Below are 17,486 nucleotides of genomic sequence, written 5' to 3' on the forward strand. Positions count from 1 at the left end.
TCAATTGTCAGTATTCTGGTACCTGAATAAATTCACTTTCCAGACACTTAAATTAAGCTGCTGTTATCTCTTCTGTCTGATAAACAGGGCAGAAATTATTGCTAACTTTTTATTTCATAGAATAAGTGAACAATTTTGTATGCATACATATTTCTGTAATTATTAGAAATTTCATATACATGTCTATAAACATCTCAGTCAGAGCAAACTACATTCCCTGAACAGCTACTGAACCACTGTCACTCTATTTTATGCAAGGCATAAATTTTCTTTGTTGTATAAGCAAGATATTGCACCCTACTTCATTTTCCCCAGATGTTATTTATGAAGAGAGTGAGGCTATTTTAAATTTTAGTGCGTCATCCTTCCTCATGAGCCTTCCTACAAAAGCCTTGAGGGGTCTGAATAATGACCTCTGAAGATTTAAATCTTTTCTCTTTGCTACAGTGTAGATTTTTCTTCTTGTGAAGTATCTCACAAAGTCTTTCAGAAACTGATTATGAAAATCCACCCTCCCCCCCCCAAAAAAAACCCAAACAAAACCAAACAAACAAAACAAAACAAATCAAAACAAAACAAAAAAACCCAAACCAAACTGAACCAAACCAAACCAAACCAAAACCAAAACCCAAAAACCAAAAACCCACAACCAAAAATGGAATGTGTAAAGCTTTTCTTTGGAATTGCAGGATGCTGAAATAGAAAAATCAAGCTGAACATCTGCTATTTCACATTTCTCTGCCTGGATTAAAAAATGAGGATACAACTACAAATCTTGTTGCAACACACCAACAGAAAATTGAATCTTAGTAGCTACTATATACCTTTCAACAATGTTACCACAAAATATGATTTGCTTTAGATGAAGGCAAAATTCTTGTTTGAGGGTTAAAATTTTTCAAAAAGTAGACCAGAAAAAACCCCATAAACATAATCATCTTCATAACCATCATCATAAGTATGGTCATCTTCTCATGTCTAAAATGAATCTGAACTTTTGTATTTAGCTCAGCACTGGTAAATTTTATCTAAAAAGCTTAACTGCTCATGCAACAAATTGCTATCTACATTCATTAAAATTCTCAAAATACATGGACTTACTGAAGTGAATTCATTGCCCTACTATTTCACATATTTGACCCAACTTAGATACATGACGTAATGAATACTTGGATCTGACTATGATAGCCAACATGCAAAATAATTAATCATCAAAATACAAGGCATCTCAAAATTTTTACTGCTGACATCCTAAAAATACTTGCAAGACTGACATCAAGAAGATATAAAAGAGTTTGGAAATTTGTAGATATACAAAGAAACTAGAACACACATCTTACAATGTTTTAATGTGAAGAGCAGTTCAAAATATATTCAAGAAGAAAAAAAAAGAACACCAGGAAAGGTTATTTCAGACTTATTGTTCTACATGGCGTAAAATAAACTGCAATTTATTTTTGTGGCAAATTACTGTACTATAGTTTGATATTAGAATATCTATTCCCTTTCTGAAAATTGCAAGAGATTTCTAACACTGCCTACTACTATCAACATATTAGGTAAAGATTATTTAATTTTTAATTATCTATACTGACATGAGGCAAAGACACTACTTCATACTTTGCATCTAGTATAACAGTGAGGGGAAAAACGGAATTACTGTAAAAATAATCCTATCAGACTGAGGTAGGGGACCTCACCCAATAGCCTCCCTCACATTCCTAGGACTCTCCAGTGAGGTCTTAGAAACTTTCTGATGTTAACTAGTAATTTTCATCTCCTTAATGTAGGCAGCATGCTATGTCCTAGTTTAGCAGGACAGAGAAAGTATTTTCTAATGAGGAAACATAACAGGCAAAGACAAAAGACACAATACAGTGAAGCACACAAAGCAAACCAATGTCATTTAATTTGATTGTGCTGGATTGGTTGCCTCCTTAATGTAAGTTTGTAGCTGACAAACTGAGCATTTTTAGATGTATTATTTATGTCAGTTCTTCAGGTGAAAGCAGGGCATATTTGGAGCAACAAAGCTCACTTTTACACTGTTAAAAGCCTGCCAATCTTACAAAGAATAAAACTTGTTCAGCTACAAACTTTTAATTTTATGACTTTCATAGTGCACTTCATGCAAGGGTAGCACTTAATTTTGGATCTTAAAGGACACAAGCTAAAGCCTTTAAGCAGAAGATGTAACATAAAGCCTTTGGGAAGGGTACAACCAGAACAAATTCTTAGAGTGCATGACAAATTCAAATATTCTAGCACCTAAAATTCCGTTGCTAAAAATGAGTTTTAGTACTTATTCTACAGATACACCTTCAAAAGTAATAAAATTTAAGTGACAGAGACAACCTGAAAGAAAAACTCAGTGATGCGAGCTCTGTCCTGCTTAAGCCTGAGTGCAGTCTTAGTTCTGAAGTCCATCAATGTCAACTTTAGTTTAACCGTGATCATTTAGTGGATATACAGTGTATGAAACAGACTCAGGAAGTGGAGAGGCTGCTGGGAAGAAAATGCAGAGAAAAGCTGGACGGTGTGTCAAAAAATGAACCAAATACAGAAATAAAAATATTTCCTCATACATAATATAAAGACATATGGCATGGATACATGTCTGTGCTTTGTATTTGTGGCCAAAACAGTGCTGATAGCACACCTGTGTTTTGGCTATTGCTTCATTCCTTGGACTACCCGTACCACTGAGCATCATACTCAGCAATACATGCTCAGGGAGATGAGGAGGAAGGGGTGAATGTTTGTGGTTATATTTCTCTGTGCAAGCAACCATTACATGTGCTGAAGCCCTGACTCCTAGGAAGCAGTTGGACATATAATTGCTGATAGAAAGGAGTGAATAAACTCCTCTTTTTGCTCTGCTTGCACACAGAGCTTTTACCTTGCCTGTTAAATTGTCACTATCTTGATCTGTGAGCATTCTCACCTTCCTTCCATTTGCCCCCACCAGAACGGCCCCCCTATTTGCCTTTGCAAGAGAGATGAGTGAGCAAGGGGCTCGATCGGTGAGTGTTTGGCTCTTGCTGGGGTCAGCCTATCACAGTCCTGAAGGAACTGAGCAGATATTACTAAGTGTTTAATTATTCTTTCAAACACTGTATCTTGACAGGAATAAAAAGGCATACATAAATAATTTTATTAAAAACAAACAAATAATCCCTGCCAAAACAACAAACAAACCAAACAAAACAAAACACCCAAGTAACTTGTTCCATAATGATAGATGACAATTGTACAATAAAAATAAGAAACCATTATAATACTAGGTTAAATGATGTACACAAGTTTCTAATAGCTCTTCAGCCTTCACAGTTCATTCACGCTGCTCCTTACTTTACTGTATGTAAACTTTGAGTTTCAACAGTTATTTTTTCAATGCCAGAAAAGACCAATTCATATTAAGTGCTTTAAAACATTATGTAAAAAGACCTTGTCAAAAGCCCAAACCAATTCTATAATGTAATAAAACCCAGTGAAATCTTACTTCTATGATTCTTATAAAATCCATTACCATAAGCCCCCCAAACTAAGAGGAAGGAAATCAATGACAGATAACATTGGAAAGGAGATGATGAACTTGTCCCTAGGTCTGTACTACATACCTGCTTTCACTAGTTCAACCTGTATTCTTCCTAGCACCAAATCTAGTCACTAAGATACTCCTGAGATTGCAAAGATAACACATCAACACAGAATCTGATAAATTAATGTCAAAATATGGTGCCTGCCTTGTCTCTAGGTGTTGTAGATTTCCAATGACTGGTGACTTTCTGAGTGTCTAAAGGTGGTACAAACAAAAATTTAAATCAAATACTGTAAACAATACATCACTGCATTGGTAGCAATGACACTTTGAAAAGAAAGGACCACAGACATCGCCCTTGACAAAGAATATGACTTTGTTCTCTTTTTTTCCCAGGAAGAACATTTATTTTTCTGTGTTTACAACAAAAGCACATAATCTGACAATCAAAATGATACAGTTTTCTAGGTCTGTATTTCAAAATGACAGTCTTGCTGAAGTTTAAAAGGTATACACACTAACATCAAACAGATGCAGGTGGCTCATTTCTCTCTTTACACTCACTTATAGAAAAAATACCATCATTTAGCTCTCCACTTGTATCAAATGAGATTACTTTATAATGGGAAAAAATACTTTATAATGAAAAAAGTTACTTTTAATGGAAAAATACCATCAAATATTATTTTATAAAATGTGTAGCTGTACGTATAGTAAAAATGGTCATATGGCTATCTGGTATAATTTCTTGTTCTAGAGCTGCAATTCTTTTAAGAATTCAAAGGTTAACAAGATTCTTAGAAGAACTATGACTCATTTCAGTTAAAAATTACAACAATTTTTACAAGGCATAAAAAAATCCAGAAAAATCCTCAGAGAACACAGGCTCTCCCAGGTTTGAGTATAGCTGTTTGAACTTCAGTTTTCAGTATAGCAAAACAAATGTATGTTACCATTAGAAACTATCCTTATAGAGAACTACTGTCTACATTCCTAGACAGTTAAATGTGACTTTGTTTTACCCAATCGACAAAGGTTATTTGCAAATTAAAGCTTTAAATAAAATTATTTACTCCAAAGATATTTGCAACAGTAACCCAGCAAATAATGAATCTCTTAAAACTTAAAATCTATTACCTGAATGAGAGCCTCTTAAACACTTCTGATAATATGCATTTTTAGTTTTAGATTATAAAGGTTTTGAGCATACCGATTTATGAGTATCAAAATTAGATATTCACTTAAAACTTTCAAAGACAGATAACAGCTCTGTGAAAGCATATATTGTAATTTATAGCATAATAAATTAAAAACTATTTTACTGTAAAATGAAACTAAATTAATAATTCAGACTGTTCCACATTACCACAATCAATGTATCATCTTTACTGCATCTGAGAAAATACTACATAAAATTACGATCTTCCAAATTGTAGATGATTTGTGGTTTACACCAGGCGAATACTTATATACATACATACAAAAGAAAATTCTCGCAACTGGGTAAGATGATCATTTTATCAATGTTGGGGTTTTTCATCATTTTCATCTCTTGAAATACCCCAGGATTCCTAATGCTCCAATGAAGTACCTACACTGTATTCAATATTCTCAAAGAAAATACTGCCTGGAAAATGTGACATGCTTAGTTTTGCAACAGTTCAAACTTAAATTTGAATTAGCATACCCTGGTCTTCCAGCCTCAACATAGCATGTCATTGTTCTCACACCAGTCTCTAAAAATTTTTCTCCAGCTGTAATCTCACTGAAATAACCACTGGTCTTCAGAGCAGAGCTACTAAGTTGATCAGAGGGCTGGAGCATCTCTCCTTTGAGGACAGTCTCAGACAGCTGGAGCTGTTCATCCTGGAGAAAAGGCTCCAGGGAGACCTCATAGCACCTTTCAGAACCTGAAGTGACCTACAAGAAAGATAGGGAGGGACTTTTTATCAGAGCATACTGTGAGAGAATGAGGAAGAATGGCTACAGTACAAAAGAGGGTCGATTTAGATCAGATATTTGGCAGAAATTGTTTACTGTGGGGGAAGTGAGGCACTGGCATAGGTTGCCCAGAAAAGCTGTAGTTGTCCTATCCCTGGAAGTGTTCAAGGCCAGGTTGGACAGGGTTCTGAGCAACCTGGTCTAATGGAAAGTGCTCTGCCAATGGCAGTGGGATTGGAAATATATGCCTTTTAAGGTCTTTTCTAAACCAAAACATCCTGATTCTACGATTTCCAGAACATTCTCTCTTTTCCAGAGAATATTTTTAATTTTCCAAAATTCTGACATGACACTAAAATTTTTCTACAGAGATAAAATTAAAACGCCACTGATTCTTAAAACCTTGAAGTTCTCTGAAAAATGGCTGGGCAATTTTCTGCTATCAAATGTTAAAAATACGGTCAGTTCTGTAACTTCAATTCAGTTTTAAAAATGCTTGTAGAGAGTAGTTAATTCTGTAGTTAATATGCTTATAATGTACAATCATGTCCACTCAAACCAAATTTAGTACAAAGCAAGGAGCCAAAAACAAGAGTGAAAAACTGTCCCAGAATAAACTGAGGGCTAAGTTCAGTCTTTGGGTTCAGACTTTGGTTATCCAACATTATCAGCATGAAGGTCACCCAGGCAAAACTGCTAGGTAGGATGCTCCTTTTCATTGTTCTTGCATGGAGTGTATTTTAAAATGTATCCCCCCCCAACCATTTTAGTATCTTAGGAAACACTGGATTCACCAGATACATAGTTTGTATTGTAGTTTTGCTGTGTTACCATACCCATTTTTTAACCCAAAAATATGCTCAGTGCCTTGTGGAAAGAGGACAATTGCATGACTAGATGAGCAGGCTGTTCTTAGTGCCTAAGAAGTGCTCTCTAAAGCGACCACTGTTAAATACTTTTTATTACAGAAGTGGAACACACAGCTGTAACTGGGGGTTCAGATATGTCCTTTCATAAATGAAAAAATAGATACTTGTATTAATATATTTTATAAATTCCCTTCATAAATGGTAGTATTAATGGTAGGTGCTTAAACTGATCTTAATTAAACTGGAAACAACACATTTTTTCACAATACTGGTTCTCCCTATTCCAGGTCTCCCCCCATCCGTCCTCCCCATCTCCCAGTTATTTTAAGATTTCTTACATAACATGGGAGGAAATTTACTTTCATAGTTTTTAAATTTTTAAATAATATTTTAGACTCTGTTGCAGAAAAAGTAGTCCTTCTCAAAACTACCCCCACCCAGTAATCCCTATCATTTCTACAGCAGTATTGCAATAAAAACAGTATGCAATAAAGGCAAAATACGAACTTCCTGACCATACAGCAAAGCAATGTATCACTGCATATGCCATATGATTTAAGCATGGATTATTAAATACATTAAACATGTGAGGCTAGAAAATCTCAAAAGCAGATACAAAAGTCCATCTTCAAAATTTAGAAAGATAGAAGCTGGATAGAAGCTGGAAGTTTCATATTCAAATTATAAAGTCAGGGTTCCAATACACAATGATAATACTCTAGTCCTCAACTTAATTTTGTTCACAGCAAATCAGTTCTAGATAATGTCTCATACACTTCCACTGAGAATAATTTCATTTTTATAGCCATCATAAGAAACATCCAGCAAGTGAAGATGATTTGCTAATAGGAAATAGTATGATTTCAAACAACCAAGACTTTAACACAAGTACATTTCCTATCAACATTGTTAGACTGTGGAACAAATTAGTAGCAAAAATCAAAAGTATAAGCCATATTTTCATGTTCTAGCTCAGCTGATATACCAGCTAAGATTTGTTTACCTCCAATCACATCATTCCAACTATATTATTATGCTGGCTACAGCAAAGTAGTAAACCCAACAGGATCTGATGTAGCAGAAAAAGCAATAGAGAAATAGTTAGTTATAGTTTTTTTTCCTCTCTGAACCAGGGCAACATGGGTCAGATGAGACAAGAGAAGCAGCCAGTTCTGGCCAGAATTGTATGGGGGAGTCCTTTTCATCCACTTTAACATGAAACCACCCACCAACGCTGCCTATTCACACTATCATTTAAATAAAAAAGCAATCAGATACTGGTGTGTTTTGGCACTGCCATGTGGTTCTGATTGTGTTGGTATTTTGAACAAAGAACTGTGCAAGTTTCACAGAATATAATTCATAAAACTAAATTGCAATAGCGTATCAGTGAGATGGTGAGTCATATACCTTTCACTGATGTTTATGCTTGACAAAAGCAAAACATAATTCCTGGAAATTTCTGGTTCAGTCACAAACACCCTGTGCCCATCCACCGTTCTGACAGGCTGGTGGTGTTCTGACAGTCTAAAAAAATCACTAGTAGGAACCCCATAGAAGGGAACATGATGCAGCATAATACAATATAATACCATTTATTCTTTCTTGTGCCAAAAAAATCTAGCTTGGTTAGTAAATTGTCAAAAGGATTATTCTGTAAAGTAGCAGAGACCTTGAACTCCTAGTAAGCTTCCACAGCAATGTGTCACAGAAGATGCATTTTACACCAACAGGCTCTAAATCAGGAAAGGTGACCTACTGGCATTGGTAAGAAGTCTGTACTTTAGCACATATTTTTGGTGAAACAAAATTTAAACAAATCACTGTTTTGTTTCTGAATAAATTTGACAGTAATCGCAAAAATCTTATAAATATTCTACATTAAATTAGGGGGGTGGTGTCCTTAGATCAGATGACAAAAGAGGTGAAGTTCTTGTGCAAATTATGGAATGGTTTTTATTAATATGTCTTAACTTCTTTCTTAAAAGTAAAAAGATAGAACTAAATGAAAAAAAGACACTCTCCATCCTGTGTTCTACATACACCCACAGGTTCCTGGTCTATTTCTTCAACTTCAATGTAAGTGCAAACTGATGGGCACCACCCTGTTTTCTGCTTAGATTTCACCAATGTAAGTAGTCATAGCCTCCAGTGAGCTTGCTCTGTTTCACCCCATCCCCCTTTTATTTTTTTATAGTCTAGCTTCACAACAAAGCACAGTAGAAGCAGGGAAGGTACATGCATTTGCACTCAAACTCCACTACCTTTTGTTGTTCTTCCACCTTCAGCTGCAGTCCTATGTATCATAGCTGGAGAGCTAAAGAAAGAGACAAGAGACAGCTAAAGAAAAAAAACCCTGAATTAAGTGGTCTCACTCTTGGATTCTAGAGGCACAGTTTGTCAATGGACTTCCAATCAGCTCTGCCTGTGCCAGGTCTCTTCCCTCTCCACACATAAAGGACTGCTTACAAACTAGAATGGGACACAAAGGAGTGTAGACAGTGATGTGAGCTATGTTTGGGTCATAATTCACTAGCTGAGGAGTTTTGCTGCAGAATTTCTATACCTATGGCACTAAAATACAACCGTTCACATTCCATACACCATGTATATGGCTGGAAAATACTGACAAAATTTCTTATGGTATCAATTTTGAAGTATAAGAATTGTTTTCTTCCACCATGCGCAAAATCCCATTTTCTACCTGTTTCTCTTGAAGAATTACTTGAACAATTGAATGCTATGTACAATAAATGCTGACAAAAAGCACAGTGCATACAAAGTACAGCAAGTCTGTTCCCACAGCACATGCACAACCATATTTGAAAAATGACAAAAGATTGATGGAAGACAAGTGGAAATTCCCCAACTTATTTTAAAGTTCATATAAGAAATTGAAGATAAAATGCAGAGAAAACACATGAGAATTCAAAAAAGCAACTGCAGTGGTCCAAAGTCTTTTGATATGCTGTCATGTACATCACATGGAAGGGCAAAAAGAACAAAAACTGCTGGCAAGAACACAGATAGAATATTAGGTAGAGATACTTAGGACAGATAAACAGATACTCTGAATCTCATCTAATCAGATCACTGGATGTATTGAGATTCAAAATGCCAAATGAAATCCATCATAGAAGCAAGGGAACAATGTATTTCTGTGTGGGAGACCACTCAGGAAATAATAGGGTCGGGATGCCCTGGGATGACACCTCTGTCTAGCACAGGGTGAGAAATCAGAACAACCTCCCATGATCCCTCGCTCCTCATGCAAACATGGTCCTGTTAACAGATGTTCACTCCCCCATTCTGGAACATTCCATGTTTTCAGCTTCCCCACTGGCCCTCCTCAGATCACCACTCCCTCTCCATTCCTTCATTGGGGCTGTTTGTATCACCCCACCCTAGCTCCTCCCCTGATCCACAACCCATATTGGTGCATTTGTATCCCAAATCCTTCCACCTTCCCTCTGTAATATACCCTGGACCCGCCCCTTCTCCTGGCTCTTCGTCCCTAGTTCCCTTCTGCTGTGGTTGTGTCCCTACTCTGTGTCTGTCTCCTGGACCCTTGCTTCATCCTTCAATAAACCAAATTGGATTTACTATATGAAGAGTCCGCTCGCTTTCCTGGTTTGGCACTTGTTACGCTATCTGGCACTGACCGTCTGGTAGGCTGCAGGAGCTGCTCGTCTGGACCGCTCTGGGAAGGCGGACACCCTAACAGTACATGGTCAGGGGTCCTGCATTTCTGTAGCTGTAACTGATGAAATAGTGGTATACATAAAGAGAAACAGAGAATCATATAATGTTCTGCTAGAGACAATAAGAAGTTCACTGCTGATGCCCCTAACAAATTTTACATAAGTTCAATCTAGAGAAAATGCAGAGAACAACTGGGAACCTATCTTTGCACTCTGGCTGAGCAACTACATTCTACTGCATCTTTCCATTATACAGTAAGATTATATTGCACTAATAGTGGCTCAAGTTAAACCAAGGACATCCTCAAAACATTCTGTCCCCACTGTGTTGGGTCACATACTAACTATACTTTCCACATTTATCCTAAAAATTCAGCACTGCGCACACATTTGTATTAATACAGTTTCCATGCACTAATCAATGTTACATTTATACTTAAAGTAAAGGGAATTGGGTTAATTTTAGAACAAAAGGAATCCAAAAGACACACATCCCCACAGTGGTTAATACTGTTCTAAATGTGGATTCTATAGATTAACAGATTTCAATGCAGAAAAATTAATCTACTAGTAATTATAATACATTATTTATATCCTCCTAAAACAGCTTTTAGAAACCAGATCAGTCTGTTGTGCTGTGTTGCAGATGGAAACAGCAGCATATTGTCACAGCAACCACAAAAATGGTGTTCTGCCTTTCAGTTTAGTGGTTCCCTGATGAAGAGAATTGATTAATTGATTATCTAGCAAAATTCTTTCTGTTCAGCAATTTTTCTAATGCATAAACCCAAAATTCAGTTTGCTAATATGCCAACAGCAGTACTCATCTTTAGTGTAACATAATTAACATACACAGGTCAGTCTGGATTTTGGACCCACCTCAAAAGGATTACTTAATAGTACAAACTGTGTCATTATGCAGCCAAGAGGAACTACCAGGTCTGTCCATGTCTACTCTTTAAACAATCTTTTCACGTTATTTTTCTACAGCCTTGTCTGTCATGTAGAAAGTGAGATGGAGCACCAAACCCACTTCACGGGTTTTTCTGGAAAAATGCAAATTATAAAAAACATATGCAATTGCCCACATGCAATGCTGTCTTTTTCTCTTTACTGTACTATAATCCCATTTTCCAATACTGTCAATAAAACAAACAAATAGTTCTCTAAACTACATATTTGATATGCATCACAGTAGAGGAATAAAAGCAAATTAATCTGACTGAAGAACAGCAGGTCCTATGCAGGAGGACATGTTGCTACTGGATGTGCCAGTGCTTACTGGTCTGCTGCAGTAGGGCTTGATATCTACAGATTTTTGCCTTGTGATTTTTATCTTTCCCTATTACAAAACTCCTGTACAGCATTTCACATAGAGCATTTCTGAGTCTCCTATGTATACCTAATTTCCTAAAATTTCCTAAATATTAGCAGTTATATGAAAAAAACTTATCAAATCATAAATAGTAGCTGGAATGAAAAAAGAAGGCAGAAAACATTGAGGAAACACACAAAAAGGAAGATTGTGAATTTTTTTCCATAAAAATGATCAGCCCACAGTTTTTAGCTTTTTCCAGAAGAATAACTGAAACGCAGTTTTTACCTTCTTCCAAGAATCACAACTGTAATGTTTCATGCTATTCATACATGTTTGTTTGTTGGTTTTTTTTGACAAACGTTTTGCTACATCCAATTGGAGTACAGTCAGAATGATCCAGAGTCATCCATTCTTTCCAATTCAAGGAGCCTACTCAATGTAACACTCCACACTGCCTCGATTCTTTCACTATTTAATGTATTTTAGTTCCTTCACCATGTCTGACCTTTTTGATATTTTAATGAACACTATTTGCTCTGTTTCTTATTAATTAAATAATATCCATGACTTATTTTCTTAATCTGTAAATTGCTTGGCTTGAAAACTTGTATGACAAGAAAAACAGTGGGATAAGCAGACAGATGGAGTTTTGTTTTTCTAGTAAAGAGCATTTCAGAACTGCACTATAATTCTAGCTCTCCTCTTCCTCAGACATATTAATTTTAATCTGAAAATGGAAACTGAGATATTCTAGATTACATCTATTTTTGATTTTTTAATTTTACTTTTTAAAAAGTCCCTGGATTCTTGTTTCTTACACATTTTTGGTGCATGTGTGTTTGTTTTTGTTTGGCAAGGATTTTGTGGTTAGTAATTTCTCCAATTTCTATACATCTTTTACCAAAACGTGAATTAAAATTTTTGCATTTATGGAAGAAAGTGAGAATCATCTTTCTTCACCAGTTTCTTCCTCTCAGTTTCCCTTAGGTAAAATCCCATTTTAGTTCCCAAGCTGCTAATTATTTTCAATTTGCTTCAGAATCTGTATTAGCAGTGCACTTTAGCAAAAAGTCTAAATCCAAAGCAAAACTCAAAATAGCTTTTAAAAGCTATTGAACAAAATACAAATGAAAGGGAGAATGCCATTACATTTGGGAGAAGCATCAAATTATTTATTTAGTTGACTGTTCATAATGTCAAATATTTATTTGATTGTACATAGTTCTACTCATCATACAAGATTGATTAGTCTTTTGCTCAGTGACTGCCTGCATAATGAAAGAAATTAAAAAAAAAATATTTTTGGATAGCATTATTTTCTCCCAGAAGAAATGATGATGAAAAAAAATGCTTTGGAGTTGAATACCATTAAAGTTAATGAGAGACTGTACATTAATAACGTTCATAGACACATTGACTGCTACAAAGCATGAAGAAATAGCTGTTGTTTCCCTATCCCTGGAAGTGTTCAGGGCAAGGTTGGATGCGATTTGAGCAACATGGTCTACTGGAAGGAAGACAGACGGGCAGAGGGGTAAAAATGAGATTATCTTTAAGATCCCTTCTGATTCAAACCATCCTATAATTCTGTGAAATAGCAAAGAGCTTTACTTCTCCCAGATGTTAGGATTTTTTTTCTCTTAAAAAAAAAAAAAATTGGAGAACCAAGTCCTGCACTCAAATTTCCATACAAGCCATATTTAATTTACCTCAGTTATATGAATTCAGAGAGTTTAATACCCTGAAAACTAATCAGAAATACAAAACCTACTTAAACTCTTAGTCACTGAGAATGAGTCAGTAACATTTCGTAGAAAGGAAGAAGTAGGAGCATAAAATTCAAGGGTTTTTTTGTAAAATTCTATCTTAAATTCTCTCCTCACTGTGTATTTGATGTTTTTCTTCTAGTTATACACAGTAAAACTCGTAATATGAAAGCACTATTGTATCATTGTTCCTACCATTGCTGAACTTTGATTTTCATCTGCCACAAAGCATCTTATGTAACTGCAATTTAGTGTGCTCTTCACTCTGTCCATGTAATGAGAACCCCTGCTGAAATTACAGAATTCACCTAACTGCACAATACTGCAACCTACCTCTGTGAACAGGTCATTGTTTTTCTCAGCTAAGAGATAGCAAATTTCATAAATTCTTATTATCTAAGTTGTCTGTAAGCTTCTAGAGAAATTAAATAATAGTTTTGAAACCTTACAGTTCATAAAAGAAAAAAAAAGCAAACAGTACTTCTATCGTTCTAGGCTGATCATCAGTATTTTCTTGGAATAGCAATCAATAGAGCCTTGGAACAGCAGCAAAGATTCTGTGATTATCTATTGAAAAAACACACTGGTTTTTGGTTGTTGCGATTTTTTTTTTCCAGACAGCAATAAAATATGTAATTAATTTCAATGGGCTGTTTCTTCCTTTTGTTGTTTTCAATTCAGCAAGATACAACGCCTGTGAGGATGGATCAGGATCTTATTTGTGGCATGGGACATTACCCCAGCCATTGACCCTTTGGGTTGTAGCACTATAAGTACATTATTACTTAAGGCAGAGGTGGCTGCATTTGCAGACTTTCCATGTCCCTCTTCAGAAAAACTACACATTACCAAGGATGCAAGAAAAGCACAAATATGTCAGTGAACACTATTGTATCTTCTTGACATTCTGAACACCAATGGAGGCCTGGCACAGCAAGTAGCAGATGATCCCCTCCGTCTTTTGCAAGATGGGCGCATAATGTGTAACAGCTCATGGAATTCCACTCTGCTGTGATCATTCTATATATCCTAAAAGCATTTTATAGACAAGCAGCTTAATAACCTATATTTCATTTAAATTAAGGAATAAATTCACAGCACAGCCAGCTATTTTGGCCTTCATTAGAGCTACTATTACAGTGCAGTTACACTATATTCTAGTCTAAATAATCTAGTTTCAAGATGATCATAAAATATATTAAAACACATACAGATACACTCAGAGAATCCTGATATACTGTTTCTATCCAGTAGCATCCTGAGCAATTTTCCCTCCTTCCCAACATAAGTATTGTTTACAACACAACTCATAACCAAATGCAAGCAAAGGTTCTTCCTGCAAATTTGCAAAACTGTCTATTCCACTTGTTATTATTAACACCAACATGTGTAGAAGACATGTCAAACAGTAGAAGAGGTCAGGTCAGAAAATACCCTCAAAAGCTGTAATCACAAATAATGGCACAAAAAGACTGCAGCTAAAAGTAATTAAAACTCTAAAATGTTGACATTTAAATGCTTGCAACAGGACATTCAGGAGCACCTCAGAAAACAGTAGCTGTTACATGCTATTTTGTTCAGATACAACTTCCACAGAAACCACAACTGCAGTTTTACAAAGGTACATCACACATTTGGGTATGAATCCATCATTCTTAATACCATTTTCTTAATCCAGTTATAATCAGTGACAGAATTAATGTGCTAATAACAAAGCTCATATAGCAACAATGGTTATAACCAGTGCAAAAGCAAAGAGAAACTTTGGCTCAGCAGCAACCCATGCCCAAAATTTATCCCCTTCTTTTATCAGGAAGCTAAAAAGAGACACTACTTCATGTACCCCTGTAATGCAGCACTGCTGCTGTAAGAACAGCCACTGTCTCAGCACTGACCTTGAAAGGCATCAGGGCTGAGGCTAGCCATGCTTGGTGTGGCTGACTCCCCTTGCCCTGCCTGCTGCTTAGCTTTACTTTGTTTAGCTGTGACAGCAATTTCTCTAATTGACCAGATGTCTGCAGTTAATTTGTTTTACTTTTCTTATCTTTCTATGATACAACAACTAACAGCAGTTATTCCGTATGTTTTTAGCCCCTCAGCAGCCAGCTGAGAGATCCATACGCAACTTGAGAATAAATTTTGTTATTAGCATCATCACAGAAAGAGTGAACGAAATCTGAGTACATAAATGCATAACTAGACACATGAAGGATTTACAATTTCAATAAAAACACGACCGTGCAAGAAAAAGAACTGTGAACTATTGTGTTCATTAACAAGAGACTTACGTAGATGAAGCTAGCTTTGGTCACAAGCCTTGAAAGCCTAGCACTTTCATTACAAGACTTTTGGTTGCTAGAAGGTATCAGTGTGAACTTGAAAACTCAAGGCTGTGGGGCAAGATAATGGCACCTGACAGTGTGAATAAACAACGCTATATCTCACCCACCTGTTTATCTGGAGTTTAGATTATCACTGGGAGCATGAAAAGCAAACTGACTTTTTGGAAACTGATTGCTAGCCATCTTTGTCAGATAAAATACTGATGTTTTCAAAAAGATACAAAAGAATCAGTGAAGTGTCATTATGAAATGAAGCAAGACTGCCAGTATTTTTCCCTACAAATCAGGATCCTTTCCTAGAGGATACTGTGGTTTTGAAGCTGACTACAGAGTCTTCCTCTATGTAAAATGATTGTGAGAAAAAATGCAATGTATCTGGAGAAATCACAAATCATATTTTTCTGAGATCTTCCAGAAAACTACAAGATTCCTCATTAGCAAACAATATAAAATATAAGATACACACAAAATGGAATTTATAAAAGAAGTACTTCATCTGCTTAGCTACAGCAACCGTAACAAGAAACATTACTAATATTGGCAATTCCTAGACTTAAGTAGCTGTTATCATATCCTAACAATTTACGTAATTAACATGTGCTAGCAATATAATCATATTTTAACAGAAGCCTAAAAATCCTCCATGAACACAGATGTGCACACACAAAAAATGCAAGCATCCCCTGCACAGGCATGAAGAGCCACCCTTTGCAGAACAGGGAGAGGAAGCTTGGGTCTCTCTACTGTTAGCTAGCTAGTTCAGTCCTGCACCTACACCTCAGAACTTGCATTAATGCAAGCCTCTGGAGGAAGTGCAGGTCAGGAGCTCCCAGAATCGCTCCTATGGTCAATTTAATAACAGAGTGCATTCTGCTGCCACACAATGTTTGTGGTTGCACTTTGCTTTTCTGCAAGACAGAAGAAAACCTTTGACCGATAGTTATCTCATCACAAAATAAAGCAGCCCTTGCATTTACAAAGAAATTCCAAAGTCTGAACAGGTTTGTTATCTTAGCCTGCTCTCCATAAAAGCCTTAATTAATTAAAGATAAAAGTGATATGCTCAGTGGTTTTGGGGCATCTTTGAAAATATTTACCTCACATCAGGATTCTACTGCAGTGAAATAATTCTTAAAAGAGTACTTAAATTATATACTTGTCACTGCCATTTATTAAAACTCTTTGACTCCATCTAGCCAGAGGTTTACAGTTTTTTTCGTGGCAGAGGACCATTGCCATTTATGACATGTCAGGCTGTACAGAGGATGTGACTTTCTAGAATAACATTCTCCTGGGAAGATACCTCAGCACTTGGAAACACAGCTGCACTAGCCGCATGTGCAGCTTGACACAGTCTAAGAAACTACCCATTTAAATATTCCATGCCATGATTGCAAACTCTCACCAAGGATAAAATAATCAACCCAAACCAAAGTACCTTCTTCTGAAAGCTTGAAAGCAATCACTTAGATTACACACTAATTTTGAAATTTTTGTATTTCTTAACTGTGCTTCCTGATGAGAACTAACATTTATAAACGGTATATAATTTTCTATATAATATTGTAAAAGACTTAAATATCAAAATTGCCTCGAACACCATCAAGATCACCAAAGGACTTCGCTCATTCTGGCAAACCATACCAAGAGGCAACTGCTCATTGGTTACCAACCTGCCCCCCACCCTGACGCTGTTGGATATGCCTTTGTGAATTCCTGGAAATTTGTACAGTAAGTTAAGTCACATGACAGGAACTAGAGATAAGATAAAGGTGGTAATATTGTCCAATTATCTCAGACTAGGAAGAGGCAAACAAGCTGGGGGAGCACTGATAATGAACATAAAGGAATATATGATACACTCATAACGAACACACAAAGAATCCACAAGGAAAGCCAGCTCAGCAACTGGGCTGACAATCAGCTCTGACAGGGTCCAGCTCAGAAGGAAGAGGCATGGCCCACTGACTCAAACGAAGAGGAAAACTGAGCACGGGACTAATCAGCA

The 17,486-nt window shown here is 36.2% G+C and overlaps 1 protein-coding gene across 6 annotated transcripts in view; it reads right to left on the reverse strand.

The window, feature by feature from the left end:
* The window catches only part of RNF180 (ring finger protein 180), a 77,596-nt gene that overhangs the window by 42,808 nt on the left and 17,302 nt on the right, over positions 1–17,486 (reverse strand). The window contains exon 5 of one of the 6 annotated variants that reach the window (XM_053932036.1): positions 3,940–5,461. The exons of the other annotated variants lie outside the window; for them this stretch is intronic. Within the exon in view, the coding sequence (XP_053788011.1) occupies positions 5,153–5,461 (309 nt within the window). The 3' untranslated portion in view covers positions 3,940–5,152. Of the gene's footprint in view, positions 1–3,939; positions 5,462–17,486 lie in introns of those variants that run through there. 6 annotated transcript variants of the gene reach the window in all.

This window comes from Vidua chalybeata, chromosome Z (genome assembly GCF_026979565.1).
Source record: "Vidua chalybeata isolate OUT-0048 chromosome Z, bVidCha1 merged haplotype, whole genome shotgun sequence".
Lineage (NCBI taxonomy): Eukaryota > Metazoa > Chordata > Aves > Passeriformes > Viduidae > Vidua > Vidua chalybeata.